We start from the raw sequence: 21,826 nt of genomic DNA, 5'->3' as shown, positions 1-21,826 counted from the left end.
AATGATGGATATAAAAAAAAGCAGGGGTGTTAAGGTTATTTGCTTTCTCTTTCCCACTCTCTCTTTCTTTCTATCTTTTGTGCTTGTCTCCTTCTTCCCTATTATCCGCCTACAATAACCCCTTGTTGGTTAAATATAGAAAGTTGCCGGCCTTGCCCCCGCTCATATAGACCACTGCAACCACTACCATTATTACTACTACTGACAGAAAAGAGAGAACCCTTATAAAACCTTGTTTTCTTGCCTTCTTCTCTTCTTTTCTTTCCTTTCTCACACGTTTATCGTACCACGCACACACACACACACACACTCTATCTCTCTCTCTCTCTTTGTAAGACATCATGGATGCACTTTATCTGTACACCATTCGACTCGCTGTCAATCATGCCAGTCATCCGTCAGTAGCACAGCCATCACCACCCTCCGTAATTCCGAGTTCTGTATTCGACATCAGGACATGGCCCCTTCAACCTGGTGACAAGGTGCCAAAGCTAGAGCGAGATAATCTGCTTTCCCTGCTCTATCATGCGGGTACGTTTTTCTCTACAGTACTGTAACTATGATGTATATGAGATAGTGATTATAGCAAGAGTCTAATCTTTAAATTCCAAAAGACGAACAATGGCTTGACAGTCTACGTCAGATTGATGGGGTGAACGAACAAAGGAACGTCATTGACACTGTGCATCGACAACAAATGATCTACCTTGACACGTTGCTACTGTTACACAGAGCGATCTGCTCATGCACAAGCAACACAACCACAACCAACCGCCGATCTCCCCCTTCTTACTCCCTCTCCCCCGTTCTTATTACATCACACCACAACCACCAGCAGAAACGGTTGCAAGAACCTGTCCTGTTTGCCGCCCAAGCACTTCACCACAACTACAATGTGCGCCATCTGGAGCTTTACACAGAGCAACTTAAACCCGACGCTGATCGACTGTTGATCTCCCTTGAACTACTGCGTAAAGTCGCTCGTGCCCAAGCACTTCAGCCGGCCCGTGCGTTCATACTGGCCACGACCCACTTGTTGCAAACACGCCTAGATGACTTCATGCGCCATTGGGACCGGTTTGAATCCAAGCTCTACCATTGTTATGGTCATGTTGTATTTGGTAGTAGCAGTAGTCATGATGACCAGGACTCGCTCTTATCACAAAAGATTGCATCCGCAGAAATGCCTATCATGACGACGACGACTCCTACAAGAACGTATCGACCTTTGCCTCAGGAGCTATTCAGTGACTCGTTTACTCGACTTTTACCAACGACCTTACATCGAGCCTTGTCACAAAACATCATTAGCCACTCAATGATTCAAGACTTGGACCCCATTACATTCATTGCTGTCCCACGACTTGCTGTTCTCTCTGGCATGGTGTATCTCAACCATGTGTCTGGGTGGAGCCATAACGATGACTGTTTCTCTGTATGGTTCCAATCACAAGCCGAAGCGATGCGAAACTTGAAGCAGCAAGTGAAGGCAGTGGAAGATAGGACGCGTCAGCAAAATACCCAGGATCATTATCGTGCATTAGTACAAAACTGGTCTGCATTGGAACAGGCTTTGGTGCGTGGATGGCCCCGGCAACAACAGCAACAACAACAAGATCCCGAGAACACCAATGCTGCTGCCGCTGTACCGCAACAACACTATCTTCATCAGCTGCCAACTGCGTACCGACAAATCTATATCAGCGTATGCACAATTGCCGATGCACTGCTTGCCGAAGAAAATGCTCGATCGTTTACGGTTATTCTGAAACACTTGTTTGCTCATTTTGCAGATACGTCGCTAGCAACTTCTACTACTACCTCTCCAACATCATCATCGATCACAACAGGAGAGAGTGTGGATGAAGAAGATAAACAGCTATTGACGCATCACGGTGTCAGTGAACGTACCATATTGGATCTTGCGATATGATATACATATCCGTGCTACATCGTTTCCCACCCGTTTCAATGTCCCTCTCTCTCTCTCTCTCTCTCTCTCTCTCTCTCTCTCTCTCTCTCTCTCTCTCTCTCTCTCTCTCTCTCTCTCTCTCTCTCTCTCTCTCTCTCTCTCTCTCTCTCTTATTTTACCCCAAGCTGCAACACGCATCTATTTCCATTCAAGCCGTCTTTAATACATAATTTTCTTGTAAACTGTACATAAATAAAAGCTACTTAAATATTCCACCTATCATGAGACTTGTCAAAGTGCTGTTACTGTATGTACTCACACAATGTCAGATCAATACATGATATATATGACTATTATTAATCAGCTTTGATTAAAATAGTAGCGTAGTACTTATGTGGAGCAAACATATCGCTTTCATTTATCGTATCGTAAAGGGTGAAATAGAAGTGGCAGATAAATTTTTTAAGTTTCTTTTATTGACACATTGTTGTACATTTTTGCGATATTTTATGCAGACAATACTCAAAGACCCTGACTTTTCCAAAGAAGCGGAAAAGAAACTTTAAAGTGTACCAGAGAGATTTGTCGTGCTTCGCTAGCATTTGTTAAAATGCTGGCATACACCACAAGCTCTTCCTCCAAGTATAACAACGTCTACCGATCCGGAAACGTTGACTGAATAGATGGCCAAAAAAACCAAAAGGAGAAAAACGGTTATTGCGGGACCTGACTATGTATATCATCATGTCTCTGCATCCCTGGTGTGATGCGTGTTTGTTATGGGCTGATACAGTTGATTGTACACGCAAAAGCTATAGCAGAGTTATCAATTACAGGAGTCAATTGTTTACATTATGCATTTCTCCCTCCCTCTCTCTTCTCTTGTCTTTTGTCTGGCGCGCTGGTGGCAAATGCCTGATGCTTGTTAGTGTAAGAACCCTGTTAATTAGTCCATGTGGCCGATCATACACTTTCCATGCGGAAATTAGCCAGCAGCATATACATGAAACACGTCCGAATAGGTTATGCCTTGTTTTAGTGGACTGTTTACTCAAATCACCTATCATACAATTATTTTTCCTTTAAAGAATCTACATTATTACTGTACTGTAGCCAACATTTACAGAGCATCACTAACATATTTTCTTCTATATTTTCTCTTTCTTTTGAGTGCAAAGCTTTTTATATAATACGGGTATTCTCAGTAGCACTACTTTGTGAAGGTGACTTCCCATGTTGATGAGTACAGTAATGGTGATTAGAACGGATAAGAAAGTGAGGGTCCTTTTATATCATACCGTAATATAGTCAAGTATTTTCCAAGTATGACAATACATGTTGATGATAGAAGCGGCTGTTGCTGCTGGTACCATCCAGGGGGGAGCATGAGATACATAACACAAAAATATGTTCTGCCATAACAAAGATGGGATGACAATACCGGTCATAGTGTTTTGAATGAGTATATTATGATGAAAGTAAGCCACCAAACGACACAGTAAACTGACCGTCCGCCTTGGCTACGCATATCGCCTATAAGCAATAGGGTAGCCATGGCGTCCGCAAGTGCATGCATAAGCACAGGTCTAATCAAGACCCTTTGATGATCCGCCTTGTAGTTCAAGTGCGCCAAAGAATACACGGCTATCCTTGGCCTTATAATATACATATATTAGTGTCTTGGATACCGATACCGTTTTATAACACAGGGAATAGATACCTTACCGATCCATTATGATACATTGTTTTTCTAATGAAACAAGCCAAGTTAAAGCTGCAACGGACAGTGGGGATTTACTTAAGCATTTACAAGAAGATGCAATACCCCTTTTTGAAAGTCTGCATCCTCTGAGTGTCGTACCCGTCTCTATTTTTTATCAGTCCAGCAATCATCGTGCGCATGCCAGTGATGCACGCCTTGTATCGCGACTTGGACTGAACGGCAAGATGTCAAGCCGTGTTCAATAGCAAAAGCGATAAGGATAGTATATGGACGGTTACAAAAAGGTCGAGCAGCCGTTTTATCGATCAACAACTCTCATTAAGCGCAAGAAGGGTGAATCCAAGGAGATCACGGAATGAACAGCCCTCGGTGTTCAGTCGATCTTACAAGAACGGAAGCCTGGGTTTTGGGACGAACACAATCGGCCGGAAAATACTGGAAGGCAAAGTGCGACGATAACGGGCCGAATGAAGACTCTACTTGCTGTCCGTTCCATATGCATGCTGGGAGCAACCCGGTTTTCGAGAACAAATAATCTATGCTACAAGAAGCAGGGCACATTTGCAAGTTTTACCCACGATACCACTGTGAAACCAACTAGATAGAGGGCTATTGGGGAGGCGCAAAAGCTATTGCACGTCGAAAATGTAATTATTACTTTGCTTCACTACGTAGTAACCTACCAGGTTTCTTGGATTCTAACTCACCTCGACCAGTTAAAGAAAAAGATGTAACCGTTACGCATCCAACACCCACGAAGTCGGCCGGTTCTATATACACAAGCTGTTGGAGATATATTGATGAAGTCTATAGTATGCACATACATCAAGAATACCTAGTGATGCTACATGCAAAAAATAGTGCTTATTTTCAAAGATGGAAAGGTTGAACGCCCTTATGTATCCTCCTATATATCTTTGCACTAACCGGTACTGTGCCGGCTTTGACCAACAACTCACATAATCCAAATGTTCGGACTGGCCGAGTCGAGGCGAAATAACACGTCAAAAGAGACAAGCAAGGAAGAATCTGCTTAGCGGGAACTTTATAAGCAACAGTACGAATCAGGTACTACGCAAAAGTGTAAACGAAGACACAGAAGATGTTTGAAAATATCGCGGAAACGGTTCAGGTAAAATATCACTGAAGAACTTAATAATAAGAGTATATCCAATCACCAGATCCATTGATGAGCAGCAACGGATATGATAGCATTAGAGAGCAAAAACAGAAGCGACAAGAGTAAATTGATGCAGAGAAGTAAAGAAACAATACGTTGCTGGAGAAGCAGCGGCACCAAAAGAAGGAAAAGGACAAACGGTGTACAGCGACAAAGAAACATGGTATGTAGCAGCAGCCGTAGTTGTTAAAATGACATGTACAGCAGCTTGTAGTACAGGTTTACCTTCTCCACAAACAATCGTGACGGATGGGAGGAATAGCGCACAGTAATGGGGGCTTCAATGGTGTTCAAAGTACCGGATGCTTTGTTGTATACACAGTGTAAAGCCTGATGCAACGCTCAAGAAATTGCCCTTGGCTTCAATCACCTACATAACCGCCCGTGCTGCTTTTGTGCTTGCACTCGCAAAAACCTTGTTTATGCGCTGTCGCCGTATGTGTATTTGTCAGAATGTTGTCAAGTTATCCTCCATGCTGCTGCCCTGCCTGTATACGTGGATGATGGGCAGCCTAAAACAAATGACAGTCATATTATAACGCCATGATCACCATCTCTCCAACAAACGCATCCAGTTCGCATCTTGCGCGTGTGTAGCGACATGAAAGCGTCCAGAACACGAGTAAACTATAACAGAACCTGTATTACGTGCAAAGGTGATGCACCGCGTACGCCATTCAACCTACGTTACGCGTATCATTGATCATCATCAGGCGTTAGTTTTCATGTTGCTACCATGCTCGCCAGGACAACGCTTTTAACAAGCTCTTGCTACAGTCCTCGACTTGCAGTGACCCGTCAAAATGTTACGACCGACATGCCCATATTCAGATAGGATCTAGCACGCGACAAAAGATCTGCCACTCTTATTCGGTTTTGCAGCATGGAGAGAAGAAACCCGCCGCGGTACTCAAAGCTGCCTTGCCAGAAAGATTACGCGACGGAAGCGCGTCAAACAGCTTTTTAAAAGTTGACAATGTCATCTTCTCTGATGCTGCTGCTCTTGGGGGCTGCTGTTGTTGCTGCTTGACTTGAGCAAGTACATTCCGTTGCAAAACGTGATGTCGTTGATCCGTCATAGAATGTCGTGGCATATGGGGTACTCGAGTAGTCGCTCTGCCTATTCAATCGTACTTTGTGTTTTATTAGTGGCTGAGACGAGTCGATGAGGTTAATCCAACCGTTGTGTCGGTTTGCTTGTCCAGTTGTTGTAAAAACTAGATTGCTTGGAAACGCTTTGAAGGATAGCGTGGAGAACACAGTTTCACGTTCAACTTTATTAGGACTGTACATACTAAGTACATACGTACAGCCTGTACGTTGATATGGCTACAACAGCTGCTAAACTTCAGTGTCAGCAATATTAAGAGAAAGAGGAAGGTAACAGTGTGCATTATTCACTTGAAAGTCATCGTATCAAAGTAACTATACTTTAGTTTGAACGCTTCTTCTCATATACGGAAAAGGCAGCATTCTTTTTTGGTTTGACACAAAAGTAATTTGGCTTTTTCTTATGTGAGCTTCTTTGTTACAATGCCACTTCACAATTCAACCATTTCTGATATTTTACTCAGGGGCGGTGTTGCTGAAACCCTGTGTGTGCACGTACCTTCTTATTTGAAAACAAGCGGCGACACCGTCGGGACACGCCCTGCATGATACGGTGAAACATACTTCGTAGAGCAAACCATTACACGCAGATCACACACGCCTTCTTCTTGACCGCTTGACCGCTTGACTATGTCTCTTCCTGCACATGTTTTTTCTTCCCTCACCCTTTTGCTTTCTCACATCATTTTAAGCGACGAATCAAAGGCCAGTGACGTGTTTTTTTAAAGACAGGGGTTTGAGTTCAAAAGATGTAAATACGCCCATTTTTTTCAAGCCACTTTCTTTTTCCTTTTTTCTTTTTCTTTCACTCCCTTGGTTGCTCCTGGTCTTTCCCTTGGCTCTTCCTTTGGCTCTGGCTCTTCCGTTGGCCCTGGTCTTGCCTCCGTTGGTCCTGGTCTTGTTCCCGTTGGTCCTGGTCTTGTTCCCGTTGGTCCTGGTCTTGCCTCCGTTGGTCCTGGTCTTGTTCCCGTTGGTCCTGGTCTTGTTCCCGTTGGTCCTGGTCTAACCCTGATCGACACTCGGCAATCGACTCCATGCATCCGAGCTTCAGCAATTGACAACAGCATCCGACTTTTCAGCAAACGCCGTTTATTTGGGTATTTTGAGAGTCAACTCTTTTTCCTTCTCCTTCCCTCTCCCTTCCCTCTTCCCTCTTCCCTCTCCCTTCCCTCTTCCCTCTCCCTTCCCTCTTCCCTCTAAGTTTCTCCCCACGCACAAGCAGTATTCAACCGATTGCTTGCACTTGACTCTCGAAACTATGTGTAGCCATGGCTCCCCGCTCGTTGGTACCAAGGATGGCTTGGGTTCGTGGTTGATTGACTTAAAAGGCCAAATGATTTGGGACACATAGACCCTTTTTCTTGCACTCTTCATGCTTTTTGTGTGGCCTTCAGGTCATGCAAACTGCTTGTTGAGGGCACTTTTTTTACTGAGTTTTTCCTCCTTCTCTTCACACACAGACTCTTCTTTTTCTTGCACTCTCCATCTTTTTGTTTAGCCTTCAGGCCATGCAAACTGCTTGTTGAGGGCACTTTTTTCACTGAGTTTTTCCCCCTTCCCTTCACACACAGACTCTTCTTTTTCTTGCACTCTTCATCTTTTTGTGTAGCCTTCAGGCCATGCAAACTGCTTGTTGAGGGCACTTTTTTTTTATCTCGCGTTCTTCTTTGACTTTCATGTAAAAATCTGTTAAACTTTGTACTCTTCGACAATTGATATCGTATATGTAATCTCGCGCTCTTCTTCTTTGACTTCATTTATCAAACTTTGTACTTTTCAACGATTGATATCATATATCTAATCTCGCGCTCTTCTTTGACTTTCATGTAATGATTTATCAAACTTTGTACTTTTCAACGATTGATATCATATATCTAATCTCGCGCTCTTCTTTGACTTTCATGTAATGATTTATCAAACTTTGTACTCTTCGAAAATTGATATAAATATATTTTATCTCGCGTTGTTCTTCTTTAACTTTATTTATCAGACTTTGTATTCTTCGACATAACACACGGCTACACACGAGTTACTTCTTCCACAAATGCCAACCGTTGTTCATAAGTTTGACTATTCATTTTCAACCCACCCTCAAGTTTCATTCCACTCGTGGTTAAACATGCAGCTATTGTTGCTGTTGGAGTAGATGAAGTTCTACATGTTAAAATACTCGGTAATTAATATCGTCTGTTTTTGGTGCTGCAGATATGTACTGATTCTATATGATCGCCAACACGAACGCATGCTCCAAAGGATCACAAATATTTTGTAACATAGAGCATGGAGAGATAGGCTCTTTTCACATCTGTATTAGTACTCTTCAAGTTTAACTGAGATGGGAGAGATTGTGGGACAATTTGCACGAAGAAGTACCTATATATGCCTAGCATATACCTTTTCATTGTAAGTATCCATTGATTTTGCAACTTTTCAGTTACTTCCGAGGCAAAAAAAAATGATGTGCACTACGAGTATCTTATGGCCAAACAGCAACTGGCTGTCAGGGAAAATTATCAAGAAAGCTTAACGGGAAACAGACACGATTGTTTGCAGTAAGTGGGAATATACGCTTCGGTAGCCGCAGCTTTGTAAAAGACACGCATTTCTTAAACTTACACTCACGTGGTGAAAGCAATAAGCTGAAAATATATATACAATAGAGACATTGTTTACTGCATCATGTTTTTATCAATATCTGTTATATACAATACTACATATCTGATACAACTCATAAAAAGCTTGTACATATAATTAACTGCATCTGCTATTACCAATCACTGGATATTTTATCTGCATTGACATACGATCATGTTGGTAAAGCCTTCATATATTTCGTTTTGTGCGATATACTCTTACGTACTAGCTACTATTGATTAAAGTCAATTTTATAGAATGGTATGATTTTACAGAGAATTTAGGACCATGCACCGGATGCTCCAGTCAGTGCAACCAGATAAGAAGGATATAAGCTATTATTTAAGATCCCTCGTAGTCATGCTAACAAATAATGACTATGCACTGGTCATCGTAGTAGTACTATATTATTTTATTTTCAACTTGATAGATGAGCAAGCGTGTAGTTATGGAGCGGCTGGATTACAGAACAGCGACATTGTATCATATATCTCTCAGTAAACAAGTCGCTCGTAATACAAGAATGAAATCGCATAGCGACAATACATAACACAACGGTTGCTAAGAATTTCCATGTTATTGTAGTGTGTTTTTTCTTTTAAATCAAAACGTTTACTCGTGAATGATTAATAGGTAAAATAAAAACGGATGTGCTGGAAAGAGAGGCACCATTGCCGTTAAGTATACGTCGCTCTTTTTATAACAATCTATCTGAAAGACTGTATCATACCTATGCATCAGCGGCCTCAAACGTCTTTTCCGATTCCCCGTTGACAGAAGTCGTAACAGATGTATGATAAATATCACCATTTTTTACGCACGATAGCTACCACCATCCGTTTGAGCTATAACTGGTATCAACAACAACACTTCTTGCTGAGCCTCGCCCCTGAAGTAAAGGGCAAAGAAGAAGAAGAAAAAAGCAGCCAGGTTACCGATTCTTGTGTTATTGAAACAATGCCAGGTTCATTCAAATCACCCACCGTGATCAGCAGTAATGATGAGGCTACTCCTTCGCTGGTGAGTTTTATGATCACGGACGCTTTATCTAGAGAGGACAGCTTTTGCACGGCATCTTTAGGCCACCAGGAGCCGACGTGTGGTTCGATTTATTAACAAACTGGTTAACAAACACGGAGCCTCACCCCTATATAGCAAATACCAACAAAGCTATGATAGCAGAAACATTTGTTACAAAGCAAAGTATCATACGTGTCAGTGAAGGCCATCGACGCATAAGTAAGGAAGAGGATTTCACCAACAGTTATTCCTCAGTGATAATGCAGTGTTTTTAGATTGGGAGTCCCTTTTCTTTCTTCTTCTCAACTATAGAGTTACCGGATTATGTCTGGTTCTCCCAGCACTTGGTCCTTTTAAAAGCTTGATGATCCAGTATTTAAGGTGAGCATACGAAAGACTCGTCGGATCATTGAACCTCTTGCCCTCACCGTTTGATGATATCTTTCTTTATCACTTCAACGAGAAAATACTACAAAGGATGATAAGTATAAAGGATATGCACGCGTAGACAGCACTGACAACACTTGTTTAAAGAAAGGAGAACCTTCCTACTGATAAGGTTCTCTTAGTTATTGTACGTATATGTAGTTCTTCTGGAAACTACAACAACAAAATTAGTCCTGTCTTGTCATCGGGTAATTTACGCCGTATATCAACAGATCCTGAAGAAGACATTGTTTATTTTTCATCCAATGAAATTGTACGACACACGGTCATGTGGGAGGTGGTGTGAGCGCGCATCCTAATTGTCATCAATCCGTCGTTTGATTTTCATAATCCTGCCATCTGCCATTACTACTATATGGCATATACACATTTTGCTTAAGATTAGCTCACTCATCTAGGGGTATTAAAGTAAATATGCTACATCAAACAAAAAGTAATTATCAAACTCCTTTTATGGTAAAAAGCCAAGATGCAATGACCTCATTTCCCTGGATTTTCGGGAAGTGAACAACAACAAAGAACCAGGTACGACTGGAAACCTGCCAAACGTCGAGATTGGGAATTGTCATTCGAGCGAAAACTAGGCAATGGCCATAGCAAACAAGTTGGAAAGAGACACGCAATCATGCAGAGCTACTTTATTATGTTGGGCATAGTCGTGCACTGTCTCGCTCTCATATGTCTCTTATGAAACAACACCTGCACAAGTGTATGTAATCATTTTGCGTTTTGCCGAGCCAAAAGGGCCACTTGGTGTCACCTTGCGCGTTTTTCTTATACATCCCACCCATAAACTCAGCTCTCTTAGGGCCTTTTTCTTTACTTGTACTTTACAGAAGCCTCATCTCGTCCTTCTTCCAATTCCATTCTCCCCCACCCACCCACCCTTCCCCACTCCCACACTCTATCTCTCCCCACTCGATCTCAGAAAATGTACTCGCAATATCCTCCACCCGAACAATCCGGAGGTCCAATGTCACCCACCACCCCAAATCCCGGGTACGGTAGTAGTGTTGGTGGTGGTGCACCACCTCCTCCACCTCTTGCTGAATTCCAACGAATGAATCTCGGTGGTTCGAGCGCACAACTCAATAGCGGCAATGGCAACGTAGTTTGTGGCCCACTCCTGAAATACATTTCAACCGACTACCAGCGCGGCATTTACCGTGGTTCTTGCTTGATCGTGTCTGACCACACGCAACCACCCAGTCTGACCGTGCAACTGAAAACGGTCGGCTCCGGCAAACAAAAGACATTGACTTTCCCAGCCGAACAACTCGATTGTTACCGCAACCAATATCGGTTCTGGCGCTTTGAGCTTCAATTGCCCTTTGACGAGGAAGCGCAAACCGCGTCCTATACGAGCTCCATCTTAAATAATCAGCAATACACATTCCATATCCCGAGCTATTACGAAGCGTTCCGATTCATGTTCCATTCGTGCAATGGATTCTCGGATATTCCGCAAGAAACAAAGGACAAGTTTGGTGAAAAGGAGGCGCCGCTCTGGCAGGATGTCTTGGATCGGCATCGGGTTATGCCGTTCCATGTCTTGCTTGGTGGTGGTGATCAGCTGTATCAGGATCGTCTGCTCAAGGAGGATTTTATGAAGCCTTGGAACGAAGAAAAGGATCCAAAGAAACGTGTGGCTATGAAATTGTCGAATGAAATGCGCGCTGGTTTTGAAGAGTTTTACATGTTTAATTACGTAAAGAACTTTGGGTAAGCACAACACACATGTTTTCTTGGAGGGCCATCGTATAGTGATTAACCCTTTGTTTTGGTTAGTTTTAAGGACAATCCATATGTCGCTACTGCTTTTGCCACCATTCCGTCGATTAACATGTGGGATGATCACGTAAGCATGAGGATTACAACAAAGATATGCAAGGGGTATGTCATGATTTCAAACAAGACCGGCTTTGTAATGTGTGTGTGTGTGTTTATAGGATATCATTGACGGTTATGGCTCATATCCCGTGGAGATGCAGCAAGCGGACTGCTTTGTTGGTAAGAAAAGAGAGTTGTGTGTGTAATGTCACATATATGAGGATGATAATTGAAGAATGCATTTGTGGGTTGCGATAGTCTTGTTCCAGAATGCATGCCGGTTCTACTTTTTGTTTCAACATCACACAACCATGGAACTCGCCCAGCGTGATGGTATGCTCATGGGCACGACGCCCACATGCCAGCACATTGTGACCACCTTGGGCCCAGACATTGGTGTGCTGTCATTGGATGCGCGTGGTGAACGGACCAAGCAGGATGTCTGTCAGCCTAAGACTTATGATATTGTCTTTGAAGCCATGGCCAAGTTACCTATGAGTATCAAGCATATGTTGGTTGTCACTGGTGTGCCATTGATTTATCCAAGGTAAAAGACAAGAGCTACTTGGGACATGGAATGTGTGGGAAAAAAAACCAGCATACGGACAGCTCCTCATCAAACTCGCTGTTGTTGTTGTTGTTGTTTCTTTTTCTGGTTCATGAAGATTGACGCTTTTCGAAAAGGCCATGGATGGTGCTGCCGGCTTTAACTTGGCCACACTCGCAGGAAAGACAGGTGCTTTGGGTGATTTGATCAGCGGCTCTTTGAACAAGTGGAACGGTGATCCTGAATTATTAGATGACATGAACGACCGTAAGTTTGTATTATTTGAGCCTAAGAACGTATCTAACCTCTCTTCTATCTTTTACGCGGTTGCTCCTGCACGTAGACTGGACTGCAGGCAACCACGAAGTGGAACGAAAACGGTTTATCGAACGTTTACAACAATTCGCGCGTGATCGTTCCGTTCGCGTCTCATTCCTTGGCGGTGATGTGCACTGCTGCGGCGCCGGCCGTCTGTACTCCAAGGACATGCGTAACAAAGAAGAAGGCGACCCTCACCTGATGGTTCAGATCATTTCCAGTGCCATCGTAAACGTTCCTCCGCCACAAGCGTTATTGTCGATCCTGAACCAAAACTCGACATACATTACGTTCAACCCCAACACCGAAGAGAAAATGTACAAGCTGTTCACAAAGTCGCCCAACGGCAACAACCGACAAAACACCAAGCTGATGGGCTTCCGTAATTATTGCGCTGGTTTCTATGAAGAAAGCACCGGTAAAATGCACCTTTATATCCAGGCCGAAGAACAGCCTGGTAAGAAGGGTACCAAGGGATATTTGGTCAATGTACCCAAGCTGGTCTTCAGTCACACCGGTGCTCGATTGCACTCGCGCAACAAGAAGGAGTTGATTCCTCCCTTGGGTGGTGCTGCTTATCATCATCATCCTCCTCCTCCTCCTCCTCCAGGCCAGTATCCTGGTGCTGGTCATGGCCAAGGCTATCCTCCTCCACCTCCTCCTCAACAGCAACAGCAGCAACAGCAGCAATATGGAAGTCGACCTGTCCCTCCGCCACCTATGCCACAACGCCCTGGCGGTGGTAGTGGCGGTCCTCCGCCATTGCCTCTCCGTGAAAACAGCGTGGGCGGTTACAACATGCCTCCACCACCTCCCCCACAGTATTAAAATGTGCAACATTGTATAGTATCTTATCCTTATTCACATGCCGTTTTGAATCTATATATATATATATATATAATCATATATTATGGTTTTTTTTTCGTTGTGTATGGTACATTGACAAGTAGATAGACAGATAGATAGATAGATGGACGGACAGCGAAAATGTGTATAGAAACTAGCAGGGAAGAACGGGAATAATATTTTACAAGAAGATGGATGATAATCGGGGTGGATCGGAGAGTGACAGGAAGATAGAGAGATGTGTATAATCAATGGAACGACGTGTGGTGGGATGGAATGGGATGGGATGGGATGCTAGAGAAAAAAGTATGCTTATGGGAAATGTGTGTGGGTAAAGAGAAATTCCTATGACAGTTCCATGTCCGCATAGGACAAGTTGTCACCAGCAGACTTGATCGCCTCTTTGCGTTGCACTGCTGCAGCACGAGTGCTACGCAATGCAGACAACGCATATCCAACAGCCGTGATGCCCAATGCCGTCACCAATCCGCCCACTAAACAAGCATAACAGAGTCAATGCACTGATATCTACCCTCCCTCCCTCCCTCCCTCCTGTAGCTCTATATAGTTTGACGTGTGAACTTACAAAGACCACGCCAGATGACATTCCACTTGAGAGACTCGAGTTCAGTCGCAGCATCACCCAATGACACAGTCAGCCGGTTATTGATGCCCTGGATCTGATGCTCGGTGATCTTTTGCTCCTCACGAATATCCGATCGATAATCGTTCATGGTCAATTCTGTCTCGTCACGCATCGTGCCCAAATCCTCGCTCAAACGTTGCTCCAGACTCTCGACCTCACGCGCAAGTGCAGTCAGCTCCGACTGCAGCAACGCCGAATCGTTACGCCGTAGCAACTGCACCTCCCTACGGAACTCAGCAACAGCGGCGCTGATCAGATACGACTCCTATTTATAGCAATAATCACTTTAGTTTAGCTCCCCTTTCGTCATATCACACCCCATCGTCGTTGACACGTACGTTCTCGAGTTGGGATGAAGTCAAGAACTGATCGGTTTGCTTGGCAACACTAAACAAGAAAGAAAAGGAAAAAGTTTAGAAGTTGGAAGGGAGGTTTGAAAGAGTGAGAGACAGAAAATTTTCCCAACACCCAGCAAACAAAAGCTCAAGAGAGGGGAGGGGGTGGGGTCGAAAAGCAAGTACCTCATTCGTAACAACTGTTGTATTGTCTCCATGACAGCCTTTGCTTCTCCCCGGGAAAATCCTCCCCATGCTTGTAGATGTGTGACCTGCTCATACGTGTCGAACAAGTGCGACTCCTTCTTTAATAGCAAAGGTTCTTGTTCGATGATATCGGGTGCAACAATCAGCTCGGAGGCTGTCTCGTCAGTGCCCTCCTGTTGTTGCCGTTGTTGTTGTTGTTGTTGCTGTTGTGAAGATCTATGGCGAAGCATCGGACTATAGACCACGGACGATGACGGTATTTGGTGTTGTTGCTTGCGATTGAATAGCAGCTCAAAGTGTATCGGGTTCCAGTAGTCGACTACGGAGCCGTTTGAGGTCGTCAGCAACGAATCCGAAGATGAGCTATTCGTAGATTCTGCATGGACAGAACGTTTTGTTGTTTTTGATGATGATGAAGAAGACTGAAGTGGCGACACGTATTTGCGGAAACAAACAGCTGGTTGTTGGACTCTCGAAACTGCTGTTGTTATTGGTTTTATGCGTAATAACATTTGATAAGATGGTGTTTTTGTTAATATCGTGTATATATATATATGTATCCAAAATGATCCCCAGAAGACAGCAAGAGTATCATTTAGGTAAAAGCTAATACACGATACGCTATGTGGGTTTATATATAAAAGCTACCTTGGATCGAAGGGGGTCTGATCATTTGGCTTAGTAAAAATAAAGGGTCAAGAGAAAAAAGAATGGTTGGGGGTAAAAAAGGTTTCTGGGTCTTTATAAATTTTCAACGTCTCGGAGCAGTGTTTTCAGATGGAGCATTCATCGAATTGATCAGCAATAGGACACCGCCAAGCACGAGGTACCTATTATGGATTGACGTATGCGTACAGCAAAATCACCACCAGGCCGTTTAATTTTTTTTATATAAAAGGCAAGTCGCTCCCCCACCCCGTTACTTCCTACCCGGAATTACTTTTTACTGCTTACCAATACTTTTGGAAGAACGTCTTTTCTTCTTCGATAGGTAGTTCATCGCCTTCTTGGCCTTGCTGGCCTTGTTGTTGCTGTTGCTGTTGCTGTTGCTGTTGTTGTGACGACTTGCCTCCAAATTGGCCTAGGAACGGTCTATCCCATAGCAATGTAATTTAATCTGTCCGGTCTCTAGGAAACAACAACAACACTCAGGTCTCACTTACTTTGCTCCAGGAACAGGTCGTTCGACAATCACATTGCTCGTGAAAGTCGGTTGCACTTTGTAAGGAAGCTTTAGAGTAGGATTTCCTCATGATGTTAGTTTTTGCGAAACTTTTGATAGCATCGCAGCAGCATCCTTGTTATACGTTCCAAACGAACCTCTATATCCGACGACGCGCATGCATCACTGTGTGCATAATAATCCACGTGATATACTCTTTTCTCGTCATCCAAATGCACACGAAACTCTTCCTTCCAGTCACCATTCACTAACTGGCACTATTTACAGTGAGTTAGGTGAGAGAAGAGAGAGAGAGAGAGAGAGAGAAACAGCATATGTGAAAAGCAAAGAAAGACACCCTACTGCTTTGATGGAAGAAAGAATAACACGATCGGTGGTTTCATCGCGAATCTTGATTTGGTAAAGTGGACTTGTTAATTCAATAATTTCGCCATCGCCCTTGGTCGTCGTCGTGGCAATGTACGAAGGTGTACTGGGTAATCCAACAATCTCGCCACGCTTTTTATAGTCGGCACCTTGTTTGTGGTATACGTGAAGCTTATATTCACCACTCTTCTTTTTTTAATAATGATTGTTAGTTTCTCTCTCTCTCGTCGCTTTTAAACTTCACAATCAGAGAAAAACTATATAAATGGTTGGCCAAACAAACCTCTGTTGGTTCTGCTGTCACAGCAATGACAGAAAAGACAATTACTGCAAAGACCGCGCTCAGAAAATGACAGACGCGCATCATGAGTTTAGTGTAGGGCCAACAAGTTTTCCCCAACCCCAAGCTTTCTTTTCCTGAGCTTTACAATCCGCCGCCGCCTCGATGAACGTGTGCAGCTGAGTGGAAAAAGAACAACCTTTTATTTTATACAAGTAGAATTCGCATCATATAATGTTATGAACCCCAAAGAAATCGCGATACACTTCCAACTACGCGCCCGAGATACGAGTTTTGTCTCGCATGGAGGCTCTCTCCTCCTTCTTCTTCATGATGATAAGTGTTGTTGTTGTCATCGTCGTCCTTCGGTTCTTGTTTTACAATTTTGTTACCGCTATTTTCAGCCCAAAAATGAGAATCGTGATTCTCGCCTGCTTCTTCAACTATCTCCATGTGCACCTCTTGTTGTTCGTTCGCGGGTTCCGCCGTCATGTTCAATTGAACAAGAGTCGTCTCGCCAGCACAAGTGGTTGAGGCATTATCAGCTGATTGCTGTCGCTGTTGCTGTTGTGTGTTTATCATGATGGTATCGTTGTTTTGAGCAAGGTCCTTGCTGGTAATCGTGGACGCTGTGATGTTATTATTTTCTGGCATGGTTGTCATGGGCTGAGGGGTGATGGGAGAGCTGGGCGATTCGATGCTTGTGTCATGAGGCTGGTCTTTTGGTTGTGGTGAGCATGGGATATCGAGCGGTTGCTCTGAACCATCGCTATATAATGTTCGGATCGTTTTTGTGCGATTGCTTTGATTAATCCACAAAGCCTTTCCTTTCCTTCCTCTTGCTTTTTGCTTTCTAACCTCGCTGAATCATCATCATCATCATCGATGAAATCGTCGCCGGTATGGGCAGTAGTAGAAACTCCTGTATGTTCTTGTTTAATAACAACGTGTCTTGTATGTTCCATATCCACAGCATCATGGTCAGGGATGGCAATCGGGGATTCTTCTCTGTCATCTTGATCTTGTTGCTCTCTTTGTGTTTGCTCTTCTTCATTATCGTCATCATCATCATTTTGTTGTTGTTGCTGTTGGTGATTATAATGATGTGCAGAGCCAGCTGTTGAAGTTGAAGAGGATGGAGTAGAAGAAGTGTGATTGGTGTTATCTGGTATAATCAAGTGTTTGCTGAGGTCCAGCATATCAACGTCAGGTGCATGCCGGAAACGATCTACTTTCTCAGCAAATGAATTCGGACGTCGCCGTCGGGCTTCTTTAGAAACTCCATTTGTGGTACCCAGCACAATCGGTTGGACGACCGCTGGGTTTATAGATCTGCTTTTATTCGGGAAAAATGTAGGACTTGCGTCTTCGTCAATGTCGGGCGCATCCAAAGGTATGATGTTACTGTTTTGTAACCGTAATCGTCGTCTTCGCCCTGCTCCTCCTCCTGTTAGTGATCGCGTTGGCGTTGTTGTTGTTGGTGGTGGTGGTGATGAAGATGATGCTCCGTTGTTGTTGTTCGTTGTACTTTGTCCTTCTTCTGAGCCAACACTACTCTGGCGCGATTCAAGTTTTTTGCTAGTACTGACTCGATGTAAATATTCATCATCTGACTCTACTTCTTCATAGTCATCATCCACATAATCATCATCTGATGCATCTCTTGCTCCTCCTCCTCCTGTTGCTGCCGCTTGCTGTCTTTGCGCTGTATGCCGTAACTTGCGTCGCTGTCGCTGCATATCACCGAATTTGGCCAAAGACCGTCGTTTCCGTATTGTTTTATTATTGCGTAATTGTAGTGGTGAAGAGTCAAGCATGTCTACATCTTCAATGCGAACAGGTGAAGGGGAATCAAGAGCCATGTTGTCTTCCAAGGGCCGGCCCAACAAGGGTACTTCGACAGCTTCGGCTACGCGTTCCGTGAATCGTCGGCCTCGTGGCGTATTATACAGATGACTTGCACGCATCTTGTTCTTCATCGTAGGCGTGGATCCCTCTATATCAACGGTGGTGATGTTTATCGTCAGAGTGTGGGTGTGAGAAAGGCAAAGAAGGATCGGTTACAGCGAATAGGGCGATGCAGCCGGGGGAGGGGTGTATACATTTGCTTTAAAAAAACCAACCTTCATAATAGTCCATTTGAGACGTTGGTGAACTGGAAGAAAATTCCGGAGTGGTTCGGCCAGTCATGAAGGCAGTGATTGCAAAGTTTAAAAACGAGGGAGAAAATAAAAGGTATACGAGATGGAATATAAATTGTAAATGGACAAGGACTAGAGGAAAACCTTTTTTTTGTGCTTCTACTTGAGACGAAAAAAAAGCCCCGCCCAAATCTATCAGGGTGATACCTAGTAAGGAATGGTGATAAGCAGCTCATTAAGAATTAAGAATAGGGCAGGATTATATGACATGCCTCTCTCTCTCTCTCTTTCTTTCTTACACACACACACACATATGCATACAGCATTTGCCAGTGGCGCATTTGCCACCATCTAAACACGTTGCGCTCTTTCATTCATGCACTCGCTCCCTATTTTCTTTGTTCTGGTATGCATAAATGCAACAAAAACTCTATTCTTCATAATCACTCTCGTTTGACTATGACTCGGTACTATGGCGATATCATGGTGGTAAACCGACAAGCCAAACGCTTAAAGGCACAGGCACACTCCTTGGAAGAACGCGTCTGGAACTGGGCCAATCAAAGGACCGCCTCACTAATTATGCTGCAACAGGAGAGCAGGCACTTTGAAACCTGCTGTTTAGATGTATTGGTGTTTCTCCGATCCCCCTTCCCATCCCCACAAATCTACACTACCTATACGCACACGCATAGATATCAAGATTGACTATATGATTATCGCTCCCCGTAGTTCTTCGTATACCAGGAAGTTTTTTTCTGACCTTAAAAAGGGTTGGGGAAATATACATTTACAAGAAGGTTCCCAAAGTGATGTAATCTTCTCCTATTGCGTATAATCAAACTTGTGACAAGGTCTAAGGACGCTATACATGTTTAACCACTGCCTATATTCTATCAATCTATCAAGAGGCAGACACCGTCTTGTTGGTGGATCAACAGTTTTTTGATGTCTGTCGTGTAGTTTGCTTGATTGTAATGGAAGACTGGGTGACATGCGCTCAACGGGCCTATAAACACTTCCTTGCGGTACGAACAAGTATGATTAAAAAGGTAGTAGCAGATTAAGTGATGCTGACATAACAAAAACGTCCCTCCCCTATTTCGGCAGAAAGAGCATGCGGTCGCGGAGAGTTATATACCTAGTCTAAGATTTATACTGGCGCCGGCTTTGTATTCGTGAGAAAAAAAAAGCACTGTCGTTTAATCATTAATCAGTCTTGCCAGACAAAAGAGAATGCTTTTGATTGCTCTTCATGACTTAAAGACAGAATATAGACTTGATGTTTACTCAATCTAGTATGTGCAGGAGCAGTGACAGCCAAATAGTTAAAGAAATACCTTTGTGATGACTCATATGAAGGAGAAAACTCTTATTACAATAATTCCCTTGTGGTATTTCTTCTTCTTGCTCTTCTCCTACATATTATGTTTGTTTTCTTTTGGCATAATACCAGTCGTGACAAAACGAGGATCCTTATTTTGCGATTCATAATATGATACCGTCATGGAGTCGCATTTATATAAGATGCAGAAATCATGTATATAAGTTACATTAGAGTATATCATGAAAGATAGTGTAATGGCTTTATAGAACGGAAGGTCATCCCCGAGACGTAGAGTATAGCAAGTCAGCAAATGTAGGATTTTCAAGACTTGAATGACATAGTGTAACGTTCTAGTTTGTTTAAAAAGCTACGAGCTCTATCAAGTAGGATGAGTGACGTGAGTTATAGCAGCAAAGTCCGTTGGTTATGTTTTTTTTGTGCCATACATGGTCCTGATGATGAAGCTATCAGTGATACAGTAGGTCTATGTTGAATGGCAAAACCATTCAACAGAGCAGGTACTATTTTTGACGTGATCTTTCTCGGCAATCACTACAACTGCTTTACTGAGTAGTACTACTAACTATTCTTGAGAAAAGAAGCTCGTTTGTATCACAAATACTGCATTTTACACCAGCCTGCGTATTCTTTCTAAAGAGTATCATATCGCCACTTGGTGTGGAAATATCCATCCGTCTGGCATCCCATATGTAATCGTGGTCTTTGCCATTTATTAATTACTACGTGCATGATGCTGTTAGTGTCTGTATATACTTGTGTTAAGCGATTTTGCGTTACATAAATGTCATCACATAGTTGGCAATCCAATGGACGGAGGGAGGATAAGTAGTATCAATACGCGTGCAATCATACATTCTAGACCGCTGGATGATTGATTACTGTTTTTTTTATCAAGGAGTGGTGATACATTCTCTGTACCCATCTTTTTTAATTTCACGATTTCTATTTACGGAACTGAAGCAGCGTATTAGGACGACAAGTTATTATCAAGCTGAACACATCCCCCCAACTGCTGGCATAAACAACACAACGACCAAGTTACAGCCATTTTATGTTGATTCAAAACATATTGCCCATGCACTAAAAAACCATGGACACCTTTTTGATACTGAGATGAGCGAGACACCCGCCCTTGCCAAAGGTGTAGTAGTAAGTCGAGTATGATCTCCGGTAACAAAAGCTCTTGATACATCGTAGTGAGCGACGACAATGGTTGGTAACCTTCCTCGTGTCGTTTCTTCTACCAATGTAAATATCTGAGTTGAACAGGAAGGGAGAGGAAAAGAAGTCTGCAAAGAATGCAAGAATGAGACTTCCACCTATCCAAGTGCTGTCGCCGCGAAGGACAACTGTTGTTGATGTACGCACAATGAAGTGCATGGCACTTTTCGAGTTACATTTTCATGCTAGTACACGCTGCAAATGAACCATACTATAGCAAATTAACGGAACGTCAAGCACCGATCCGATTACAGCAACAACAACAACAACAGCAAAGGTTGTATACTGCTGGAGGGAAAAGACCAAAGAGGCTAAAGGTGTTGCTCTTACTATATAAATGTTGAAAGGGCTTGCTGGTAGTTGATAATAAAGAAAAGAGACGATGTACGTAGATGCATAGACACGCTACTCCTTGATATAAGTGCCTTAGTTTTTATACTCTTGCGATTTGCGTGTGCTGATAACTGAAGTGTTATAAACTAACGAAATTGACATTGGCCTCGAAAAGTAGTGGCATGAAGACCAGAACTCC

General features: G+C 43.2%; 8 protein-coding genes across 8 annotated transcripts; 4 read left to right on the top strand and 4 right to left on the bottom strand.

Moving 5' to 3' along the window:
• Window positions 1-341: 341 nt before the first annotated feature.
• On the top strand, window positions 342-1,933 carry BDB00DRAFT_878402 (uncharacterized protein; the record flags this gene model as incomplete). Its single annotated transcript, XM_053127729.1, has 2 exons — window positions 342-531; window positions 615-1,933. 2 exons carry the CDS (start codon window positions 342-344, stop codon window positions 1,931-1,933), a joined length of 1,509 nt encoding a protein of 502 aa, XP_052973863.1.
• Window positions 1,934-5,011: 3,078 nt separating this feature from the next.
• BDB00DRAFT_792572 (uncharacterized protein) lies at window positions 5,012-7,276 on the top strand (the record flags this gene model as incomplete). The annotated part of the gene is made up of 4 exons (XM_053121132.1): window positions 5,012-5,028; window positions 5,138-5,250; window positions 6,701-7,022; window positions 7,192-7,276. 4 exons carry the CDS (start codon window positions 5,012-5,014, stop codon window positions 7,274-7,276), a joined length of 537 nt encoding a protein of 178 aa, XP_052973862.1.
• A 79-nt stretch (window positions 7,277-7,355) lies between these two features.
• On the bottom strand, window positions 7,356-7,776 carry BDB00DRAFT_853224 (uncharacterized protein; the record flags this gene model as incomplete). The annotated part of the gene is made up of 2 exons (XM_053125616.1): window positions 7,499-7,776; window positions 7,356-7,456 (listed from the first exon to the last, which is right to left on the bottom strand). Coding segments are annotated over exons 1-2 (285 nt in total), but the record flags the coding sequence as incomplete, so codon positions are not given.
• Window positions 7,777-8,403: 627 nt separating this feature from the next.
• Window positions 8,404-9,944, top strand: BDB00DRAFT_792571 (uncharacterized protein; the record flags this gene model as incomplete). The annotated part of the gene is made up of 6 exons (XM_053121131.1): window positions 8,404-8,477; window positions 8,817-8,820; window positions 8,990-9,071; window positions 9,386-9,579; window positions 9,612-9,798; window positions 9,892-9,944. 6 exons carry the CDS (start codon window positions 8,404-8,406, stop codon window positions 9,942-9,944), a joined length of 594 nt encoding a protein of 197 aa, XP_052973860.1.
• Window positions 9,945-11,086: 1,142 nt separating this feature from the next.
• On the top strand, window positions 11,087-13,549 carry BDB00DRAFT_774189 (uncharacterized protein; the record flags this gene model as incomplete). The annotated part of the gene is made up of 6 exons (XM_053120138.1): window positions 11,087-11,748; window positions 11,815-11,884; window positions 11,976-12,036; window positions 12,115-12,403; window positions 12,522-12,670; window positions 12,747-13,549. 6 exons carry the CDS (start codon window positions 11,087-11,089, stop codon window positions 13,547-13,549), a joined length of 2,034 nt encoding a protein of 677 aa, XP_052973859.1.
• Window positions 13,550-13,610: 61 nt separating this feature from the next.
• Window positions 13,611-15,847, bottom strand: BDB00DRAFT_853221 (uncharacterized protein). The gene is made up of 6 exons (XM_053125615.1): window positions 15,710-15,847; window positions 15,404-15,585; window positions 14,735-15,236; window positions 14,552-14,600; window positions 14,154-14,478; window positions 13,611-14,061 (listed from the first exon to the last, which is right to left on the bottom strand). Exons 2-6 carry the CDS (start codon window positions 15,426-15,428, stop codon window positions 13,913-13,915), a joined length of 1,050 nt encoding a protein of 349 aa, XP_052973858.1. The 5' UTR covers window positions 15,429-15,585; window positions 15,710-15,847; the 3' UTR covers window positions 13,611-13,912.
• On the bottom strand, window positions 15,432-16,795 carry BDB00DRAFT_110531 (uncharacterized protein). The gene is made up of 6 exons (XM_053116094.1): window positions 16,588-16,795; window positions 16,281-16,490; window positions 16,076-16,195; window positions 15,919-15,986; window positions 15,696-15,847; window positions 15,432-15,585 (listed from the first exon to the last, which is right to left on the bottom strand). Exons 1-5 carry the CDS (start codon window positions 16,669-16,671, stop codon window positions 15,706-15,708), a joined length of 624 nt encoding a protein of 207 aa, XP_052973857.1. The 5' UTR covers window positions 16,672-16,795; the 3' UTR covers window positions 15,432-15,585; window positions 15,696-15,705.
• On the bottom strand, window positions 16,772-18,912 carry BDB00DRAFT_853215 (uncharacterized protein). Its single transcript, XM_053125614.1, has 3 exons — window positions 18,708-18,912; window positions 17,443-18,580; window positions 16,772-17,353 (listed from the first exon to the last, which is right to left on the bottom strand). Exons 1-3 carry the CDS (start codon window positions 18,772-18,774, stop codon window positions 16,822-16,824), a joined length of 1,737 nt encoding a protein of 578 aa, XP_052973856.1. The 5' UTR covers window positions 18,775-18,912; the 3' UTR covers window positions 16,772-16,821.
• Between the last annotated feature and the right edge of the window lie 2,914 nt (window positions 18,913-21,826).

Source organism: Zychaea mexicana (genome assembly GCF_025766255.1).
Source record: "Zychaea mexicana strain RSA 1403 chromosome Unknown BDB00scaffold_134, whole genome shotgun sequence".
Classification (NCBI taxonomy): Eukaryota; Fungi; Mucoromycota; class Mucoromycetes; order Mucorales; family Lichtheimiaceae; genus Zychaea; species Zychaea mexicana.
The sequence above is the reverse complement of the archived record's forward strand: the minus strand, read 5'-3'. Positions and strand labels throughout refer to the sequence as shown.

Bases quoted from the DNA above. Each gene is read 5' to 3' on its own strand.
- BDB00DRAFT_853221 (XM_053125615.1), bottom strand. From the start codon at position 15,428: ATGATCAGACCCCCTTCGATCCAAG. The intron at 15,237-15,403 runs GTAGCTTTTATA...CAATAACAACAG, and splicing joins CAGACCCCCTTCGATCCAAG to CAGTTTCGAGAGTCCAACAA. The intron at 14,062-14,153 runs GTAAGTTCACAC...ATGCTTGTTTAG, and splicing joins TGTCATCTGGCGTGGTCTTT to TGGGCGGATTGGTGACGGCA.
- BDB00DRAFT_110531 (XM_053116094.1), bottom strand. From the start codon at position 16,671: ATGATGCGCGTCTGTCATTTTCTGAGCGCGGTCTTTGCAGTAATTGTC. The intron at 16,491-16,587 runs GTTTGTTTGGCC...TAAAAAAAGAAG, and splicing joins TGACAGCAGAACCAACAGAG to AGTGGTGAATATAAGCTTCA. The intron at 15,848-15,918 runs GTAAGTGAGACC...GCTATGGGATAG, and splicing joins CGACCTGTTCCTGGAGCAAA to ACCGTTCCTAGGCCAATTTG.
- BDB00DRAFT_853215 (XM_053125614.1), bottom strand. From the start codon at position 18,774: ATGACTGGCCGAACCACTCCGGAATTTTCTTCCAGTTCACCAACGTCT. The intron at 18,581-18,707 runs GTTGGTTTTTTT...CCGTTGATATAG, and splicing joins TCAAATGGACTATTATGAAG to AGGGATCCACGCCTACGATG. The intron at 17,354-17,442 runs GTTAGAAAGCAA...AACATTATATAG, and splicing joins GATGATGATGATTCAGCGAG to CGATGGTTCAGAGCAACCGC.